Source organism: Chelonoidis abingdonii, chromosome 6 (genome assembly GCF_003597395.2).
Source record: "Chelonoidis abingdonii isolate Lonesome George chromosome 6, CheloAbing_2.0, whole genome shotgun sequence".
Lineage (NCBI taxonomy): Eukaryota > Metazoa > Chordata > Testudines > Testudinidae > Chelonoidis > Chelonoidis abingdonii.
The window spans coordinates 79,901,105-79,923,381 of record NC_133774.1 but is presented as its reverse complement, the minus strand read 5'-3'; the positions used below and the strand labels follow the sequence as shown (position 1 = coordinate 79,923,381).

At 40.7% G+C, this 22,277-nt stretch overlaps 1 protein-coding gene across 9 annotated transcripts in view; it reads right to left on the bottom strand.

Annotated features, from left to right (window-relative positions):
* Window positions 1-1,885: 1,885 nt before the first annotated feature.
* The window catches only part of CSNK1G3 (casein kinase 1 gamma 3), a 161,279-nt gene continuing 140,887 nt past the window's right edge, over window positions 1,886-22,277 (bottom strand). For 7 of the 9 annotated variants that reach the window (XM_032790756.2, XM_032790759.2, XM_075067175.1 and 4 more), the window contains 3 exons: window positions 18,919-19,025; window positions 18,475-18,498; window positions 1,886-4,322 (listed from right to left, as the gene is read on the bottom strand). In XM_032790756.2, the coding sequence (XP_032646647.1) occupies window positions 4,268-4,322; window positions 18,475-18,498; window positions 18,919-19,025 (186 nt within the window). In that variant the 3' untranslated portion in view covers window positions 1,886-4,267. Of the gene's footprint in view, window positions 4,323-18,474; window positions 18,499-18,918; window positions 19,026-22,277 lie in introns of those variants that run through there. The other 2 variants (XM_032790758.2, XM_032790760.2) reach the window with 2 other exon arrangements.

Below are 22,277 nucleotides of genomic sequence, written 5' to 3'. Positions count from 1 at the left end.
GCCAATGGGAGCTGCAGGAAGCTTACGGCCCACAGGTTGCCCAACACTGCTTAGAGCCTACTAGTCCACTCAGTCCTACTTCTTGTTCAGCCAAACAAGCTTATTTACATTTACGAGAGATAATGCTGCCTGCTTACTATTTACAATGTCACCTGAAAGTGAGAACAGGCATTTGCATGACACTTTTGTAGCTGGCATTGCAAGGTATTTACATGCCAGATATGCTAAACATTTGTCTGCCCCTTCATGCTTCGGCCATCATTCCAGAGGACAAGCTTCCATGCTAATCAGGCCCATTAAAAAAAAAAAAATTGTTGATTAAATTTGTGACTGAACTTTTCAGGGGAGAATTGTATGTCTCCTGCTCTGTTTTACTCATTCTGCCATATATTTCATGTTATAGCAGTCTTGGATGTTGACCAGCACATGTTGTTTGTTTTAAGAACACTCATAGCAGATTTGACAAAATGCAAAGAAGGTACCAATGCGAGATTTCTAAAAATAGCTACAGCACTGGACCCAAGAATATGAAGTTCCCTCCAAAATCTGAGAGGGATGAGGTATGGAGCACGCTTACAGAAGACTTAAAAGAGCAATACTCAGATCCGGAAACTACAGAACCTGAACCACCAAAAAAGAAAATCAACCTTCTGCTGGTGGCATCTGACTCAGATGATGAAAATGAACATGTGTCAGTCTGCTCTACTTTGGATCGTCATTGAGCAGAACTCTTCATCAGCATGGAGACATGTCCTGTGGAATGGTGGTTGAAGCATGAAGGGACATATGAATCTTTAGGGCAACTGACATGTAAATATCTTGTGGTGCTGGCTACAACAGTGCCATGAAAGTGTCTGTTCTCATTTGCAGCTAACATTGTAAACAAGAAGTGGACAGCGTTATCTCACGCAAATGTAAACAAACTTGTTTGTCTGAGCGATTGGCTGAACAAGAAGTAGGACTGATTGGACTTGTAGGGTGTAAAATTTTACACTGTTTTACTTTTGAATGCAGTTTTTTTGTACATAATTCTACATTTGTAAGTTGAACTTTCATGAGAAAGAGCTGCACTACAGTATTCCAATGGGGGAACTGAAAAATACAATTTCTTTTGCTTTTTTACAGTGCAAATATTAGTTATAAAAATAAATATAAAGTGAGCACTGTACACTTTGTATTCTGTGTTGTAATGAAAATCAATATCTTTGAAAATGTAGAAAACAAACAAAATATTTAAATAAATGGTATTCTATTATTGTTTAACAGCGCGATTAATCACAATTAATTTTTTTAATCGCTTGACAGCCCTAATTAAAATTCAAGTCCTTGCTCGACAGCATACGGATGCTGAAGCTTCTTGATGAAACGGTTAAGTTTTTTTTCAGTCTGGGCAACACAGGCAAAGCAATGTATTTTTTCCCTAATCTCATATTTGGAAACTGCTGAGCTATTTTATCTTAAACGTTTAAAAAATTTCACCTGAGACAGGCATCTCGCATGAAAAATTTCGGCCTGAACAGTTAAAGTTTGGACACGTTATAAGCAACTGAAATCATGGCATTATATAGGAAAGTGTTAGGCAATCAACTCCACAAGAATATTTTTCTTAAAATTATATGCCAGACACTGTGGAAAATACCCTATTGCAACCATAGGCAGCTCCCAAAGATTGAATACCACATCACTGAGCAGATTCCAATCAGGCTTATGTACTTCCATCCATTTGCTGTGTAAATGCATCATCAGGCTGCTATTTTTATTGACTTTCTTTTACAAGAGCAATGCTTTAGGAGTCCAAATAGATTGATAACAACTGCTTGGGAGGCTCCAGACTAATGACTTCCACTATTATATCCAACCCTGTCGGAAATGGGGGGAAGACAAGTTAAAAAAACTACTTTTATTTTTTTTTCCTTCTTCAGTTACATAATTTTAAACAGGGATTTAATTATTCTGACATTCAGGCAATGTTGACTTCATTAGTTTAGAAGGGAAAACACATACAAATGCAAAACATTGTTGTCTTAACCTGAACATACCTGCTTTACTTATTATTGACCAGTGCGTGTTGCCAGAAGGAAACGATCGTCGGCATTAAAACGGAGCACTTAAAAATATTGCTAAAAAGCAAAATGCCTAAATACTGGTCTTTGCAGCAAATAAACAGATTTCATAATTTTTTATATTTAAGTCCATAATTGGATTAATATACACATCTTGATGTGTATAAGGCGTTCAGATCATATAAACACTGTACATGCCAAACATCCCTTGAGAATTAAACTAAACTGTATGATAAGAAATACAATACTGCATGTATTTACAAATATTATGGAGTGACACATTTGGTCAAATACTGCAAAGAGACAGGTTTTCACATTAGAATGGTCAAGTCAACTTACTTCTTCAGCTCAAATCAAAATAAAGAATATTGTGTAACTGTCCATGAGTTTAAGACAATCAGTAATACAAACAGGTTGAGTGGAAACTGTTGACCCAGTTATATAGTATATACTTTTGTAGGCCAAGTTCAGGTTTTTAAAACAAAAATTTAACATTATTATTAACAGGAACAGTGACAATGACCAGATTACACATTTTTGTGTTCATGTGAGCACATCATTCATCAAAACAATGCACTGTAGTTTTGGCAGTTAAGAAAAAATAAATTATAAAATACAACTAAAATCTCTATAAATGCAATAATGAATTCAAAGGTGTGCATTTATCTATTTTAATGCACATTTTGAATGTTATCACAAAACAGATTAAAAATAAATAAGTATACCAGAAGGCATATGTTGACAGAAAAAAAATTACAAGTTAGCTCTTGGAGGCTTTTTTAAAAATTGTGAGAATTAATCTGGAGTTTTGGTCAACAAGTCTGTCTAGTCACTTCCGTCCTTTTATTCCATCTCTCCAAGTACTTGTAGCTAAATATGACAAAAGCACACCTCTGTCATTATGGCTTTAAATGAAGCAGACTTGAAAAAATGGAATGGGCTGCCTTTTCTACAGAACAGCTGGTTTATAGATATTTCAGGCACTTCAAAGGACTGTGGGGGAAAGTACCTGATCCATCCTTTCCCTAATATCTTACATCAGTTGCAATATTACACAGAAAGTTAAGAAGGTTCCAGAAAACTACAGTGAAGTTTTAGGTACTACAGTCTAGTACACAGAAGGCAGTGTAAGTTCAACCCATTTCCATTGCCTTTTTTTTTTTTTTTTTAAATCAATGAGTAAAATAATTTACCAACAAGATCTAACAGTTACATGGCACATCCAAATTTTCAGTTTAAGGAGGATGTTGCCATTCAGCAGTAGCCTTTATGGGAATTGTAGGCTTTAATTCCCATTCCACTTTAAGCAGATTCACATTTATTTCCTCTTAGTGTATCTTATAACTCTTAAATATCTTCTCTCTTTTGAAGGTATTTCATCTTCCTATCTAATGTAACCAGAAGCACAACTTACATTATACAAACATTTGTATTTTTGTACAAGCATTGTTGCCATTTCTACTATACTGCAACTCCATTAGAGGCACAACAAAAGCACATTTTCAAACCCAGAGTCTACTGATGATATTTTTGTTCATTAGCAACTACAGCATAGACCATGCCATCAGCAGAATCCATTTAGCTTCTTCCTCAGTATCTCCAGGTAGTGAATGTACCATGATATCATGGAGAGGATTTAATGTTAATACAATACAATTTGGGACTGCAGTACCATCAGTAATACTGAACAATCAATGCAGATGTCACAGACAATAAGAAATCTTAAGGTAAGATTTTTTATTACTTTTAAATGCTTGGGCAACTATAATTTTCTTCTTCATTATCCACTTGAAAAGACTGCTTTCAACTTGCTATTATAGAACTAATCAAAAACCAGATTTATGACATATCTGATCTTCAGCTAAGACACTGCTAATTGCTTTCTAGGACAGAAGAAATGCTTTTGAAGTTTAGTTTTGCTGAAGATAGAGCAGTGTTCATTTGTACCATTTCACTGGTCCATTTACTGATGGTCAAAGAAGCACTCATGTTTCATAAAACTTTAAAGCTTCCAGAAGAGATGGATAAAAAATAAAATATGAATGAAGGACAACCAAACCAAAGCACGGAGGCACGACATTTTTGTTTAAGATGGAGTCTTTGAAAATAATTTGTGGTCATTACAGAAATGATTTTTTTTTTTTAAATCACAAGACAGCAGATGAACAAGAAAGTAATTCCCCATGTTCTGCCTGCTCCCAGAGTCATTTATGGCGCTGAATAGTTTTCCTTTTCCTTCGCTTGAAAAAACAACAGCACCTGCAAGTGTGACAGGAAATAAGACATTTAAAAAAAAATGAAAGCACAAAAATAAATCATATCTAATGCCATACTTCTTTAATTTAAAATATGCAGTTAAAATGCCATAAAGTTACAAACCACTGCAAGGTACATATTAACCTCCATTGAGGGTGACTGACACATTACTGAAGCCAAAATTACAGCAGAATTATTTCCAACTCTTTTCACCCTTTCTTTGGAGACAGTCAAATAAGCTACATAATAGACAAGAGAATTACTAATAAAAGTGACTATTATAGTTTCAGGCCACGACAGAACAGTCGTATTAGTCTGAGAGTTATAATAAAGCATTATGTATTCAGGATGAAAGGTGTATTTTTGGAAATAAAAGTGTTTTGATCTCCTGTGTATTACTTTTCATTATGTGCTAGTATGACAAACAAGAATGTAAATGTATTTAAATATTTATATACTAAACCACTATACTAAAATTCACTAATATTGCTGTTGCTGCCCAAGATAATTTTAAAGGCACTTAAGCACTTAGAGCTTAGGAAAGGACCTTTTTTTTTTTTTTTTTTTAAAAAGGGTCTCAAAACAATGTTTAACAATAATTTTAAAATTCACGTTCTGATTCAGTGCTGTGAAGAAACATCATAAATGAAGGGGACAGGGGTATGAGAGCAAATAAATACAGATGAACAAAAAAAGTGACGGAAAATAAAAAGCTAAAAAAAGAGAGACAAAAGATGCAGAGGAAAGAAAAACAGCAGAAAGAAGAGAAGTGTTTTTAAAAATCAAAGACTAAACAAGAGAAAAAATACTGGGAGAACACAACAAAAAGAGGACCGAAGGAACAGACAGATGGAAGAAATTACACTTGTGGCATTTCCTTGCTATGATAACATAAAGGAATTTAGCCCTCTCTCTAAAACCCCAAGATAAAAGCTGCTTTGACTTCCTGGAAATCTGCTCTAAGGTTAAAATGAACCATGGAGAAAATATCCACACTATCTTTTTTATTTATTATAATTTCAGAAGTGAATAGGCAAACTTTATTTTAGAATACAGGATAGCTTGCCCAGGACAGGTTTGATGATTTGTTGGTAGTGCTCTGTACTACTGTGCTGCACACTAGGTAAGGATTGCTATCCACAGTGTCTCCTCCTCGAGGTGAGAAGTGCTGTGGAAGTGACATATTCTATAGTTACTGCACTTAAGAGGATCGGTGTGCTTTCAGTATCTCAGCAGTCCTTCCACTCATCAAGCATCAGCATTCCTTATGTTCGAAAAGGAATCCTGCCTGCTTGGTTGAGATGTGGATTTTGAAAGGGAGAAAAAATGAGGGTCATTAGTGTTCTAAGAGAGATGAGGAATCCATCCATAGTGAGAGGAGAGTGGGAGAGTCACTTTCTCAAAATATTATCCAAGGGCACTCTGTAGCTCAGTCACGAACAGAACTGGGAGACAGACTCAGACCAAAGCTGGTCAGAGTTACATGACTTCCAGTAAAAAAAAAAAAAAAAAAAAAAAAAAAAAGCATTAGTTATTGATAAGGAGGAAACCCACAATTAGAAGACCAAGAAGAATCTATACAGATTAAAGAATTCTTTTCAAGAAATAGGTACCAGCAATATAATGTTATTTATATAGTCCTTATGAAAAAATAGAACATGGCAGATCTTGAAGAAAAACAAATGCACCTAAAATCTGTTCATAAATCCTTAGATTTTTTGGTCATCCATGTATGAATGGCCAAGCTATGACCACTACAGTTTGTGCTTAGGTTCTGAACCTGAAAGCACATCTGCAGAAATTGGTTCACTGTCAAATCCTCATTCACTGAATCTCTTTGCAAGCTTTCATTCACTATCCACTACTAGCTATCACACCTTTGGAGGCATGGCACAATCACTCATCAATGCACTGTTTGACAAAACACATGGCATAATACCAGGACATTTAATCTTAGAGTTCTGGTGATATGCCACTTGGGCTACTGCCTCAGTTTATGTTTCCAGCTCTCAGAAGGATTTAGCCTTGTATTATAGGTTCACTTAGGGCCTGTCTACACAAATATTTAGCTTGTGACAAACTGGGGCATGAATCTACCCCAGACTAGCCTGCCATGGCCTAACGGTCCATGTGGACCATGCTGAAGCTGAACTAGGGACGTTGGTTCTGTATGCTTCCTTCCCTATCAGGTTTCAATCCTTCCTTAGTTGTGATCTATACGTTATGCATGTAATGCTTCACTAGTTCCTGCTCCTATTAGTTTGCTCCTTCCATGCCAACTACATGTGGACTTTGCACAACTGCCAATACAACTGACATGGGGCACGCAGAAAAATTCCATCCTTAACCAATCCAGACAGTGTCTCCCATCAACCTCATGAACCTCATGAGCATCGAAGTATTACTATTACAAAGATCTCTTCTAATGGATATTGATCTTAATTGTGATAAATGTGATCTAACTGAGTATCCCAATTAAAAGGATTTCACTATATAATGCTGAAGTCAAAAAGCTATTGGTAAGAGGAAATAAATCCTTGAATCTTAATATGTATTAATAACGTTTTTTGTTGGAGAAACATACATATACATTCCAAATCATTAAACAGGCTTGGAAGCTCCGATACTACTAATATACATGAACATCTAAAGTGTTGGAACTTTCAAAGCCTCTAATTTTAACAAATGTCATTTAAATAAATTTAAATTTATGTAAGAAAATGTAGACATCTATTTTAAAATCTCCTAACATAAAAGCTCTTATGGCAAGATTTAACATAGAGCTAAATTTATACTTTAATATACACCCTAACAGACCTAACCCCACCTTCACTCAATGACACTCCACCAAGAAGCAGATCACGTCAGAACGGGCAACCCATATACCACAAGAGAACCTACTTCAATACAGGAAAAAACCCTCTGACTGTACACCCTTAATTGTCACCTACCACTCCATACGAGAACATATACAGGTTATCACTAAACAGTTACAACCCAAATTTTATGGGGACCATATCCTGAAAGAGATCTTTCCTGAAACCTCTCTTCTGGCCTTCAAGCCTCCCCTCTATCCTCCAGCTCCTCACAGACCAGGACACCAACTCAAAGCAACACCAGCCTCTCCCATAACACCGGATGCAAAGCAAAACCTGCAGGCATATCTTCACTGATATGATGGTCAATACCACAACACACCTTTCAAGATCCCTGGGTCCTACGCATACCTATCACAGCATGTAGTGTACTTCATCCAGTGCACCAAATGCCCCAACAATTACATGGATTGAAAACAGACAGTTACTACACTCTCAAAAGAACTCACACAGAAAATAATAAATGACCAAAAAAAAATATCACCCATAGTTGAACACTTTTCAAGTCCTCTGTCTTTACCCTCAAAGGAAACTTGCACAAACACAGCAAAAAATAACTCTGCTAGACACCAAAAATCATGGATTGAATAAAGACACTGAATTTATGGCTCACTACAAAATCTACAACCCACTAACCTTTCTTTATCCTACGACTGTAGAGCTGTTATCCGCACACTTTACCTTGAATGGATTCTTGCAAAATGTGTTAACTCATCTCTTCCACCCTTGAATTTAGCTGTGACATTTTGAGTACCTCTCCCAGACCTGAAGAGCTCCGTGTAAGCTCGAAAGCTTGTCTCTTTCACCAACAGAAGTTAGTCCAATAAAAGAAATGAACTCACCCACCTTGTGTCTCTAAATGTATACAGACAGTTTACAATCCCTTGAAGAATACAATTTGTAACAAAAATCCTGCAGTGTTAAATGTACTGTCACTAGAGGGCCTCACTATCAAACACACTATTGAATTGCTATAAAACAATTTTAATAGCGCACAAATTCTCTGTGCATTTATGTGTTTGAAACACACAGCTACCACAACTTTAAGTATGCACACAATGTTAAAGTTACTATTATACTTAATAGGAAGGAAAGTATCCACAATCTGCAAGGCATGTTCTCATTTACTAACAAATATTTTATGCATTTAAAAATGTTTTCTATATGACAAGTTGATCATGTTTTCTAAACTGTTTGCTTGTGGGTGTAATAACTTTCATCTGTTGCATAAACAGTAATTATCATACCTAAGGGAAAGTAACAGTTTAGGTTGTGAATTTAAAGAGAATTAACTATTACTGATTAACTCTGTGTGCGGAAATTCTTATTCCAGAATAAGAATGCTTAATTCCAAATTAGCTTAATCCATTTTGTAATAAGAGTGTCCACAGATGGAGTTAACTATTCCTAATTAAACAGAATTAACCATTCCCTGTATAGACAAGCCTTTATTCTTTCCTCCTTGGTTTACTGTCACTACTTCATCTTCTCTGACCACAGAGTTCCATCTCACTTTAATCTAGTTTATCCACAGTGTTTATAGTCAAGAAATGTATCTACCTTATTGCTACGACAATATCACTGCGCTTCTCAAGTCTCTCATTGCTCAGTCTCCTTTCACTTCTCTCTCATGCCTATCTCCACCTTTAAAGTGTTTTGTTATTCTGCTGTTGCCTCTCATATAACCTTCACTCAGTTAATTCTACATTCTTTCTTGTTGCTTTTATCTCCTCCCTACAAATCATGTTCTCGCTCATGCTGCTCCCTATACCTTGGATAACCTCCTACCTCCAGTATACCAAGCAGCTTCACTCTCCTTCAATTTGCCTCTAAGATGCTGCAATATTAAACTTTCTCCTTTGGCTCTGATGCTATCACACTAGCCTCCACTCAGGTACTTCCTCACATACCACTCCTATCCTTATCCAGGATATGATTATATTTTAATGAAGCCATTGTAACAATCTAATAAAGCACCCCCAAGAGGTTTTCCCTGGTCTCCCTTTTTTAACATCACTCCAATTTCATTCATGTTTGATATCTGTATGCATTTTATCTGTTATTTAATATTCATATTACAATCATTCCCACTGACCTCATCAGGATTGGCATTTCACTGTGCTAGGCTCTGCACATACAAAGACTCTGTCCTGGAGGGCTTACAATTTCAAAAAATTAGTGGAACTGATCAACAACCAGAAGTTTCATTCCAGGGGGAAAAAAAGTTACTAATCTTTTGTAACTGTTGTTCTTCAAGATGTGTTGCTCATGTCCATTCCATTGTACGTGTGCGTGCTCACCATATGCACTGGTGCTGGAAGTTTTCCTCTCAGTGGTATCTGTAGGGGACTGGCTGTGGCGTCCTCTGGAATGGCATGTGTATGCGCCGCTATAAGGGGCGCTGCTGGCTCCCCCCATTCCTTCTTGCTGGAACTCTGACAGAGGGGAAGGAGGGTGGGTCATGGAATGGACACAAGCAACAAATCTCGCAGAACAACAGCTACAAAACATTTATAACTGTTTTTATTTCTTCAAGTGATTACTCATGACCATTTCCATTGTAGGTGACTCCCAAGCAATACCTATGGAGACGGGTACAAGTTCATGGATGTGTCTATTGCAACACAGCTCTACCAAATCCAGTGTCATCTCTGGCTTGCTCGGTAACAGCGTAATGTGTCGTGTATGTGTGTACCGAAGACCACGACACGGCCCTGAAGATGTCCTGGATAGGGACAAGTGCTAGGAAAGCAGCTGAAAACACCTCTGTCCTTGTAGAATAAGCCTTCACTATTGGTGGAGACACACCCCCTGCTATCTCATAGCAGTACGGATATGTAGCGGGGTGGTTACCCCGCTCCTGCCCTGAAGGGCTTAAAACAGCCCTGGAAGAGGGCTGTGGAAGGGAAAGCAGCTAACAGGCTGATTGGGGAAGCAGCTGCAGTTGGGCCACTCCCCAGTCAGGCCTCAGCTGGCCCTATACAAGAGACTGGGAGAGGGAGGGGCCTGGCTGCTGGGAAGCTCAGGGTGCCTAGAGTGAGACAGGGCTGGGGAAAGGCCAGAGGGGCTGGGGAGCTCCAGGCTGGCAACTCCCAGGCTGCAGGGCCTTGTCCAAGGCCCCATAGAGGCACTAAGTTGCAGAGAGAGACAGCAGGTCTAGACCCAACCTTGCCAGTGATGAGTGGCTGACACTGCAGTCTGCCCCAAGGAACGGGGGCTAGTTGGTGACTGGTAGTAGCCCACAAATGAGGCAAGGTGAAAACAGAGGGTTGGAGGTTTCCCGGGGAGGGGAGACACTGAGAGTGAGGGGCTACTGCCAAGGGGCAGCACCCCAGATAACGGGGCACCGGGTCCGGGAGGGACACGGGGGCCGAACGGCAGCGGGACACTGGCCTGCAGAGGGCGCTCCGGAGGCTGGAGGAGCTAATTCCCAGAGACAACCAGCAGGAGACGTCGCAGGGGTGAGTCCCACATCGCTACAGGATGCAAGTGGTGATCCAGGTCGAAATCCTCTGAGAGGACACAGGAAGGCCCTTCATCCTGTCAGCTACTGAAATAAAGAGCTGAGTCTATCTGTGGAAGAGCTTGGTGCGCCCCAAGTAGAAAGCTAGTGCACACCTGACATCTAGAGTATGCAGATGGCTCTCCTTGCTGGTCGTATGAGGCTTTGGATAGAACACCAGGAGGAAAATATCCTGATTGACACAGAAGTGTGACCCGACCTTTGGCAGGAAGGTCAGATGGGGTTGCAGCTGAACTCTGTCCTTATAGAACACTTGCATATGAGCGCTCTGAAGTAAGGGCTCTAATCTCAGAAAGACTCATCTCGCCAAGGTAATAGCTACAAGGAATGCAACCTTCCATGACAGGTGGGAAAGGGAACAAGAAGCCATAGGCTCAAAGGGCGGTCCCGTAAGCCTGGAGAGGACTAAGCTGAGGTCCCACTGGAGGACCAGGTCTCGGACTGGTGGAGTCTTTCACGGCCTTTCAGGAAGTCATCTCATGCGAGAATACTGATCTACCCTGGACGCGAGGGTGGAAGGCTGATATGGCCACCAAGTGAACCTTGATCAAATAAGGCAAGGCCCTAATGCTTTAAGTGAAGCAGGTAATCCAGAATGGACTGCAGAGACAACTGGGTTGGGGAGATACTCTGCTCCAACACCCAGCAGGACACACGCTTTGCCAGATAAGTTGCTCTGATAGAGGGCTTTCTGCTCTCCAAGAGAACTTGCTGTACCTGACTAGAACAGGCTTGTTCCTCTGGATTCAGCCATGCAGCATCCAAGCTGTGAGGTGGAGAGAGGCAAGGTTGGGGTGCAGGAGCTGACCATGATCCTGCAAGAGTAGGCCATGGGGCTGCTACAGCTGAGTCCCTGAGCGTGCCGAACCAATGTTGGTGAGGTCATGCTGCAGCAATCATAATGACCTATGCTTTGTCTCTCTTGATTTCTAAGAGGATTTTGCTGATGAGTGGAATTGGCAGGAAAGCGTACATCTCTTGACCATGACAGGAGAAAGGCATCAGAAAGTGAGCCTCTGCTGACGCCTTGCAGAGAGCAGAACTGATGACACTCTGTTCTGTCTGGTGGCGAACTGGTCCACTCGGGGAGCTCCCCATTTCTGGAAGAGTGAAGGGACCACTCATGGTGAGAGAAGAAGGACCTGCTAAAGCAATCTGCCAGCATGTTCCAGATGCCAGGGAGGTGCGAGGCTTACAGGTAGATTGTATGCTGAATGCAGAAGTCCCACAGACAGATAGCCTCCTGGCACAGAGCCGACAAATGAGCTCCCCCATGCCTGTTGACACAGAACATGGAGGCTGCGTTGTCTGTCATCACCTGACCAGAAAGTTGGGGAAGGAACACTCCGTAAGCCAGACTGATGGGTCTGAGCTCCCTGACATTTATATGTAATGTGAGCTCCTCTCGTGACCATAACCCCTGAGTCCACAGTGTACTGAGATCCACTTCCCAACCAAGGTCGGACCATCTGAAATCACACAGACTATGGGTCGCGGACTTGGGAATGACACACCTTCCAACACGAGAATTGTGTCGGACCACCGCTGCAGGGAGGCAAGTACCTGTGGTGGGATCATGAGGAGCTTGTCCAGGTGACATCTTGCCGGTGAGTAGATCAACGCCAGCCACATCTGGAGGGGACGCAGCCTGAGTCTCGCATGCCGGACAATGTATGTGCATGCTGCTATGTGCCCCCATAGTCTGAGACAGACCCAGGCAGTGGTGAGCGGATGGGAAGACATGCTGGCAATCAGATCGGATACTGCCTTGAACCTGGCCTCTGGCACGAATGCTCTGTCTTGGGTAAAGTCGAGTACCGCTCTGATAAACTATATCCTTTGGACTGGGACCAAGGTTGATTTTTGTTCATTTATCAACAGGCCTAGAGCTTGAGGAGTGGTTGGCAACATCTCGATGCTGCACTGGACCTGGATCCTGGAGCAACCCTTGATGAGCCAATTATCAACGTACAGGTAGATCTGGATACTCTGACATCTGACATAGGCCACCACCACTGACATGAACTTCGTAAGCACCCTTGTTGCCATTGCTAGGTTAGAAGGGAGCACTGCAAATTGGTAGTGGGAGGTCCCAACTATGAAACTTAGGAATCATCTGTGTCCGTGAAATACGATATGTGAAAGTAAGTGTCTTTCGTGTCAAGGGTGGAGTACCAGTATCCCGGATCCAGGGAAGGAATGGAGGTGGCCAGGGAGACCCTGCAGATCTTCAACTTCTTCAGATACTTGCTGAGGCTCTGCAGGTTGAGAATGAGGCATAGATTCTCCGCACTTGACCTCTGGGATAAAAACATAGCAGGATTAAAATTCTTTCCCCCTCAAGTGCAGAGAGACTTTGTCCATGGCTCCCACCCGCAGAAGGCCCTGCATCTAGTGAGTGAGCAGATGCTCATGAGAAGGGTCCCTGAAGAGGGATGGGGAGAGAAGGTGGGAGGGGGCAATAGAAATAAACTAGAGAGTATCCCCCCTGCTGCTGTGCTGAGGACCCACTAATCCGATGTTATAGAGGCCCAGGCAGAGAGGAAGGAAGACAAGTGGTTGGAAAAAAGCAGGGGTGCTGAAAGGCCTCCAGCGTGGATGGCCCACTAGGTGCCAAGTACCTCTGCTGCTTCCTGGGGTGGCAGGCAGGTCTCAAAGGGAGCTTGACAGATCAACAGGTGCTGGAGTCTGGCCACTGTCTGGAGGGAAGGAACTGCTCCATGCTGGTCTTTGCTCTCCTCCAGCCCTCTCCTTCCCTTTATGGGACATAGAAGAATGCCATCTCCCGGCCTTTCTTTGCTTTTGAGCTGGTACCAGGCATGGAGATTGGTGTCGGTCAGAGGCTGGTGCCAGCGGTGCACTCCGCACCAATGCTGCAGTGCTTGGAGCGAAGTCCGATCTAGCCAGCTTTAAGGCCAGTGCAACGGCCGACTCCCTAAGAAGCGCTCTAATTAGAATGTCCTGCTCCTTTCTGGTTCGCAACTTTAAACTTTTACAAATGTGACACTTGTCACTCATGTGGGTCTCCCCCAAACACCTCGGACAGCAATAGTGATCACTGACTGCCATAGGTTTTCTGTAGCCATCACCAGGCTATTTCTAACTTATGCACTAAGGGAAATAATAAACTATACAAGCTTTATAAGAACTATATACAAGAGATTCACAACTAGGCACAGTTGAGAAGGAAAGAATGCTGAGGCAAGGAGACGTTCCAGCATCATCACTGGTAGTAAGAAGTAACTGAGGGAGGGGGAACTGGCGGTGCCCCTTATACCAGCACATACACACGCCACTCCAGAGGGAGCCAGAGCTGATCCCCTCTGGATTCCAGTGAGGGAAAAACGTTAGGCACCGGTGCATGTGGCAAGCGCACACACCATAACGGAATGGACATGAGCAATCACTCCAAGAAATTTACCTGAATCAGAACAAACGTTAAGATATTGAAATTTTCACAGAATAAAATGTTGCAAAAGAATCTGATTTCAAAATGTTGGAACATTTTGACCAACATGGAACACTGCCATTAGAGAATCAAAACACTCAGTTTGTGCTTAGTTTGACTTTGAACTGCATTTGCCTGAGCTGCTGCAGTGGTTCATAGGAGTTGTAGCTCAGGATCCTCATGTCTCCAATCTTCCCTATAAACCAGACTCCCTGGCCAGAATACATCTTCTGTGATGGTGCCATGGTGGTTCAACCGGAGGACAGACTGTGCCGCATATTGGGATATGTAACATAGTTAAGGAGCCTAACCCACAATGGACAGTGGAGACATGCAGCATCTGAAACAAACTTCCATAAAGTACTGCAACAGCTTATGCAGATGCAATTCAATGTTGAACTAAGCTAAAATGAAATGTTTTGATTTGGTTCCACAAATCGAAGTATTTCCATTCAGGACAACCTGAGCCAAAACAAAATATTTTTATTGTCACTTTTGCCAAAATTTTATTTTCCCTGCAGAAAACTTTGATTTTGTGGAAACTATTTTCCACAGACAAAACACTGACAAAAACCCTGACTAGCTCTTAAAATTTGATTGTGAATTCTCTAGGACAGGAACGTGGTCTTAAAGCTATAAAACATAATGCAAACTTATGGCACTATCAAATAATTAAATAGCCACATACATAATAGAAAAAAATTTAATTTAAAATTAGAGTATTTCATTTTTCAAAATTAGGATGAGTGTAAATACTGCACTGATTTTAAATACACGACAATCACATTAGTTTTGTGATATCAAAGCATATTTGTATATTTTTAATATATGTATATTTTGTGTGCGCATACACACATTTTATATATATATTACATACACACACAAAAGCACAGTAAAAATACTGTTGGGCTGACAATTATAAAGTGTCCCTTTGCTAGCAATCGGATGCGTACAGGAAAACCAGCTACCAGATTCACAAGGTTAACCCTGAAACAGGAGGGGTATATCTACATCTGGCTAAACTATTCTTGTGTCCATAAATCGCTGGCAGCTAGCTGTGAGAACAATTTTTCTGCAATCTAAAAAAGTCTCTGAAACCAAAAATAAATTCTGTCTTGGCAGTAAACTGAGAGACTAATGATATTTTGAGCAAATACTAAATTCATGCTCCTAGAATATGGGAAAATATTTCCAGAAATTTTCATTTGTAAGCTTTAACTTTGTTCATATTTTCAGAGGGAGAAAAGACTAGGCAAAGGAACAAAAAGTAATTAGTTTCTTGACAAAATACCAAGTTTTCTTAAAAAAAAGTTACATGTCTGTCCTCAGTCCAGATATGAAAAATACAGTTGTACTTACATGTTACGTTGCTGTTTGAACATTAAGTAATTGTCACAACACCCTATGAACTAAGTTTTATTTTATTTTTGTAGTTAAGATTCTTGCAATATATAGTTATAGAGCACTCAATACCTGAAAGGATCCCTAATGCATACACCTAGTATAGTGCTGCTTGAAGCAGCTTTTTTTTTTTGTCTTTAATTACTAAGAAAACATAAAACCAGTTCTAAAAGGATGGTGAAGCAGAAAGTGTGGTTTAGATTCCATCGGCAATAAAATAGTTGTCCTCTCTGGGAAAGTGAGATTCCCATGTATCAAAAAGATTAATAGGAGTCAGATGTAAAGAGATAGGTTAAGATTCACTTGTTTAGTATATGAGATGCAACAGCAAAAAAAATGAGGCAAAAAAATTCAAAGATAGGCACCTAAATAAGTGATTTTTTTCCAGAGATACTGAAGATAAATGCTTTATAAGTCAAAGGAAGCAGCAGTTTCTGAGCATCTCTTAAAACTGCCTGGACTTCATTTTTTTAGGTGCCTGAATATGGATTTAATTGTCTAACTCTAAGCTTCTACATTTGAAAATTTTGGCCTTATTCTTCATCATTTTTCCAGACATGAGCACCTGGCAATAGCTTTAGTACAAGTCAAGCCAAATCCACAAATCATCTAGTACGTAGACTATTGAGGTAAGTAGTGTTTTGTAAATTACATAATGAATTTTAAGTAGCTGCCCTGAAAATCAGTAACATCAGAAATAATCTGAAGTTAGCTATGGTCTTTAAAAGTACTTTGGTGAAACAAAGTCATAGAAATGATTTAATACTACTACATACCATTAAGAATAATATTCTAAGGCAAATTTATTTGTACAGTGAGTCATTTCAGCATATACCATCAGCATCTACTGATGGACCTTCAAAAGAGATTTTTCCACTGCAAGTATAGTCCAAGAAATGTTTTAAGTTAAGATTTATTGTAAGGCTTTCCAAGTGGCCTACCTCCCCCCAAAATCTCCCATCTTGATAACACTATTTGAATGAATGTTTTGGGTAGTCCTAATATCAAAGAAGAAACACATGCGAGTATAAACTCTTTGGGGGAAGGGACTACTGTATCTCCTTCTAGAGATCCTAACTCAATGGGGCCCCAGTGCAACTGTGTCTGACCTCTGGGCACTACTGTAATACTTCTAGTATCACTAGTAATAATGTACCACCACCTTCATGCATGAGTGTCTCCATCTGATGACCAGCTGGACACACCGTTGTGAAATCATGTTCTCCAAAGGAATACAAAAATGTCAATGAAAACCTCATTTATTTTCTAATAATCAAGGAAAATCTGTTTTATTCTTTATTTCAAATTGCACTACTCAGATGAGTGTATTTAATTCCCACATACTATACAGTAACTCCTCATTTAATGTCGTCCTGTTTAACGTTGTTTCAATGTTATGTCCCTGCCCAATTAGGGAACATGCTCGTTTAAAGTTGTGCCATGGTCCCTTATAACGTCATTTGGCTGCCTGCTTGTAAGATTCTGTGGAAGAAAAGTGACTTTACAAGGGAGTTGTCATAAATAGATAGCTAAGGGTTAATGTTTCTTTCACCTGTAAAGGGTTAACAAAGGGAACCAAACACCTGACCAGAGGACCAATCAGGAAACCGGATTTTTTTCAAAGCTCAGGGACGGAATGTTTGGGTCTGTGTCTTTTGTCTGGCTCTCAGCTATGAGAGGGGTCTTTCTATCTTCAAGCTTCTAATCTTCAGTTTCAAAGTTGTGAGTACAAAGGTAGAAAAAACAATAGGCTGTTATTGTTTTTTTTGTATTTACATGTGTGTAGTTGCTGGAATGTTTAAATGTATCTCTTTTTGGATAAGGCTGTTTATTCATTTTCTTTTAAGCAATTGAACCTGTATTATTGTCAACCTTGATACAGAAAATATTTCTATGTCTTTTTTCTTTCTTTTTTATATAAAGTTTTCTTTTTAAGACTTGTTGAGTTTTTTTTTCTCTCTGGGTAGGCTAAGGAACGAAGGGGAGGGAAATTCTCTTTGTGTTAGATCTATGGAGGGTGAATCTCTGCAACACCAGGGAGTATTCCCGGCAAAGTCCGAGCCTGTTCTTCTCTGGGGAAGCTGCCGCTGCTGCTGTAAAGGTGCTTCCTAGCATCCTTGCCGGGTAGGCTGTGCCTGTGTGGGGTAAACCAGGGGCACTTCCCAACCACAGTACAGTACAGTACTGTACAGTATATAATGCCTTTTGTCTGCCCCCCAAAAATTTCCTTAGAACCTAACCCCCTGCATTTACATTAAATCTTATGGTAAAATCGGATTCGTTTAACATGGTTTCACTTAAAGTTGCATTTTTCAGGAACATAACTACAACGCTAAGTGAGGAGTTACTGTACATCAACAAATACTTTTCCCTTTCACTGTGATTTATGTACCCTGCAGTTAAGTTTTTGTAATTAGTTAGCAAGTTGTCAATGACTAATAATTTAGTAAGCACTGTTTAAAAAAATATGCAAAGTTCAAACATCTTCTAGTATTTGTTGCCAGTTCAGATAAATTAGTTATTTTCTAGATATTAAATTGTTACCCGAATATGAAAACATCTGAAAACATCAATGTTTTTCCACTAAAACAGCATAGCAAATAATATATAAAAAAATATTGATATTGTACTGTCCACTTAAAAGTATTAGAGAAAATACACACAGACTACACCACTTGAAACAAACAAGAGTTGAAGCAGGCAAAATAGCTCCTTAACATGCTGGTATTTCTTCCTGCCTCCAAGACAGGCTGTCTAATGGTACTATGTACTTCAAATCCTTTTGCATAGGTTTTCCAATTGTAATTGCCATTTTAAGGTTTTTTTTTTCCTCCATAAAGTTTTAAGCCACACAATGAGAACAAAACCAATGGAGCTATTTCTGCCTGCCTACACTTTGGAACTCACCACATGTTCAACACTTTCTGGCAGCTATGCACAAAAAAATGAAGGAAAAAAGAGAATCAGAACACCATATACCATGCAAAAATTCTACAATTCCCACAAGAGTTGTATTCAGTATAGTGATTTTAAAAGACAGTAAAATTTCTTACCAAGTTGTTAGCTAGCATGTCAAAATCAAGTATGGATTTCACTACTGTAAAGCGAACAATTTGTGTTATTTTAACTTTAACTAATGGAGTCAACATTAAGGATAACAGATATTCTAATATTTAATTATCTGAAGCTCACATAATTAAAGCTCAGAAATACTGAAGTATCTTGCCACTTCCTAGTACAAGTGTGCAAGGTTCTTTTAATAAGTAATTAGGTAAATGAAATGCTGATTAGCTCAGTACTGGGGATCAAAAAACTGCCTTTTAAACTTTAATAAACAAGAACAATACATACTTTGTTTCATCCATTACTTCTACTTCTGTAGGGGCTGTGATAGGAGCGTTCGAACGGCCTGCAGTTGGGTCATCTGTATTCAATTCTCCATTTGTTGAGCTTACAACCTGCAATTACCAAAAGTATTTTAAGTCATGCAAGTGCACATGTAGGATTCTGAAACTGCATAACATACTGAAAAATCCAGATTAGCATTATTAAAATATTACCATTTTAGATACTACCATGACCATTGTTATTCTAATACTATTTACTAACTTTGCTCCATGCACTCACTATCCTGCCGCTAGACGAAAAGCAATCTACAAGACTGACTCCTTAAACATGGCAGATTGAGGCTTTGTCTACACTAGCACTTTTGTCAGCAAAACTTTTGTTAGTCAGGGTGTGGTAAAAACAAACCCTTGACTGACATAAGTTTCACCCACAAAAGCACCATTGTGGACAGCACTATGTCAGTGGGAGAGTGGTAAAGTCCATAGAGTAGACATAGCCTAAGTGCAGCACCACACTATTTAGAATCATAGAATATCAGGGTTGGAAGGGACCTCAGGAGGTCATCTAATCCAACCTGCTGCTCAAAAATCCCCAGACAGATTTTTGCCCCAGATGGCTCCCTAAATGGCTCCCTCAAGGATTGACCTCACAACCCTGCATTTAGCAGGCCAATGCTCAAACCACTGAGCTATCCCTCCCTATTCAGGACTGATAGCCCCAGATCTCAGCTTTCTTTGATACAATCACTAAGACAAAGCAAGAACATGATGATATTAAGGAAGAAACTGTTCTGGCCATTTGGCAAGAGCAGCAGGTGAGAACACAGGGAGCCAAGGCTCTGTTGATGTCCTACTACCTAGAAGTATACTTAGGAGCTAGAGAGGAGGCAGCCAGGGCATCTGCCAATCTTCATATGACTTCAGAAGCTTCCTGGAATGTCACCTTCACTATTGGTCAGCCGATCTCTAGGACTCCAGGTCAGAGAAGGCAAGATTGCATTGGCAATACTGTGGCTGTCCCCTCCTGATTAGTGGTCACTGTTGTTACAAAGCTTGCAGGCCTCTCTAATGGGTCCTGGTTGCCCCAAGAGCAGGCACTTTGCAGGAGTCAAGCCTGTTTTCTGCCTGATGTATGATACTGTCTGATACCAAGAGACTCAGTGCAGTCCTACCCTAGCTTTGCCATCTATAGGGTCTCTCTGAGTTGCTTAGCCGCCCCCCACCCTTGTCTCAGATGGAACCAGGTTGGTCATTCGGCAAAAAAGCACTCACCAGGGGTGGAAAGACTGTTGGCTGCAAGGACCAAAGTGTTTGCTCTAAGTTCCCCTGCAACACAGGAGCATTAACTGCCATCCATTAAATAGGTATGCTCTTACCTTCTATACCCATCTTCTCCCAAACTCCGTCCCAATTTCCCAGACCATCCTGGCTTTCAGGACCCCGGCTTGGTTTTAGCCAACTATCATCTACAACTATTACTTCCCTAGCCACCAACAGGGCAAATGAGGCCATTCCAGAGCCTTCTCCCTGATTTTATTTTGGACAGTTTGCCAGGCAGTTGGCTGACTGAGGGTGGGTGAAGACAGCGTGCACATCAGATCAGGGGACCCCACCCTGTAAGGCAAAGGGCGGGTCTACTAGCCCAGTGCACAAAAGCTGTATCTGCATGATGATACAAGTCCAGTTGGGATAATATGGTGGCAGGAGCCTGTAGGACACAGAGGTGAAACTTAGCATGCAGTCAGTGCCCAGAACAGCAGGTAGGATAAAACTAGATGGGGTCACCAGCCAAGTCAATATTATGGTTTGGGAATAGGAAGATGGCCCAAGAGCTTATACTTCAGAAGATTATTAACCTCTTGTGATTAAGGGTTATATAGGAAGATAAGCCACGTGAGAAAATTACCCCTATTGTGCCATTTACTGGATTACTCTCACAAGCTGTATTACTGTAGCTACTGTGAAATTAGTGGCAGAGCTGGTAGCACTACCTGCTAAGGTGGCCCCAAATTTCCTACTATAAAACTCTGTTTTTAATTGCTTATAACTTTGCCAATCTTTAACCATCTGGGTTGAAATTTTCTATCCCAGGTATCTGCTCAAAAAATGGGTCAGCCATTTCCAAGAATGAGATTAGGAAAAAAATACATTGGTTTTGGCAATGTTAAAAAAAAATGGAAGTCCTTTTCTTTGAGAAACTCTAGCACGCCCATGTTTTGGACAGGGATCTGAAATTTCCCCAGGCGACAATTTTTGTGGAAGAGGTGTATATTTTGCATCCTCATACAAATCCATTCAATTTTGGACAAACTACAAGCTCCTGAAAAATCTCAGATGCATGTGCTTAGCAGAGCCTTGCTACAATATAGTTAAATTATGCAAAGATTCCATCTGCTCTGAGCATGCTCTGGTCCAGGGCTGCAGGAGATAAGAAGGACTTTCCTTGCAACAGCTGCTCCCAGGTGCTGCAGGCTAGGGGGAGGCCAGGGAATAGTGAGAATAGGGAGACTCTGTCCTGTATACTCAATGTTCGCGCCGCTGCACCCAGGAAGCATTGAGAAGGAAGTCACCTGACTAGAATGCAGAAAGGCCAAGAGCCTGATATGGGAAGAGGGTGGAACAGACTGGGACAAGGAGCCTGGGAGCAAGAAAGAGGGTATAGGCTGGGTCTGGGTAGAAGGGAGAGAAACTGGGACTGGGTAAAACGGAGATAATAGTACTTCCCTGCCTCACAAGGGTGTTGTGAGGGTAAATACATTTCACACACAATATTGAGGAGGGCTATATAATTATCTCCCGTAGACAGACTGTGAGACAGGAAGACAAATCAAATGAGTAGCTGGGATGGGGGGACTAAAATTGGTTGAGGACCACTACTAGAGAGACTAAGAGCCAGCTGGGGATAAACAGGGTGGGATGACTGAAAGCTTGTAGGGGAAGACTCAGTATATGATGAAATGGTGGGGGGGACTTGTACTAGCTGGGCAAGGAGACATGGGGATAAGGAGCCTGGGGAACCATCACCAATATAAGAATGGCATATGGTAGCAGCACATTTCTACATTTCAGGTAATCAGCGGAACTGGATAATGTATGGCCAGTTCTTCAAATACATAAATGGGCAGTACATTCTGGCTATAGGTGAGCAGGCACTCTCACATTCCAACTTTCACTCTGTGGCCTTTCCCTTTTCTCTTGCAGAAAACCTCAGACCCCCAACTCTGTAGCTCTATCAGCTTTAGAAATAGGAAGCATTTAGCTAGAAATCATTGCTCCACATGAGACAAAAGGTTCCTCATCACTTGGGAATCCTACAGGCCCATGCGCTAAGCTTGCTCCATTGCTGAATGATTGTTATTCTAA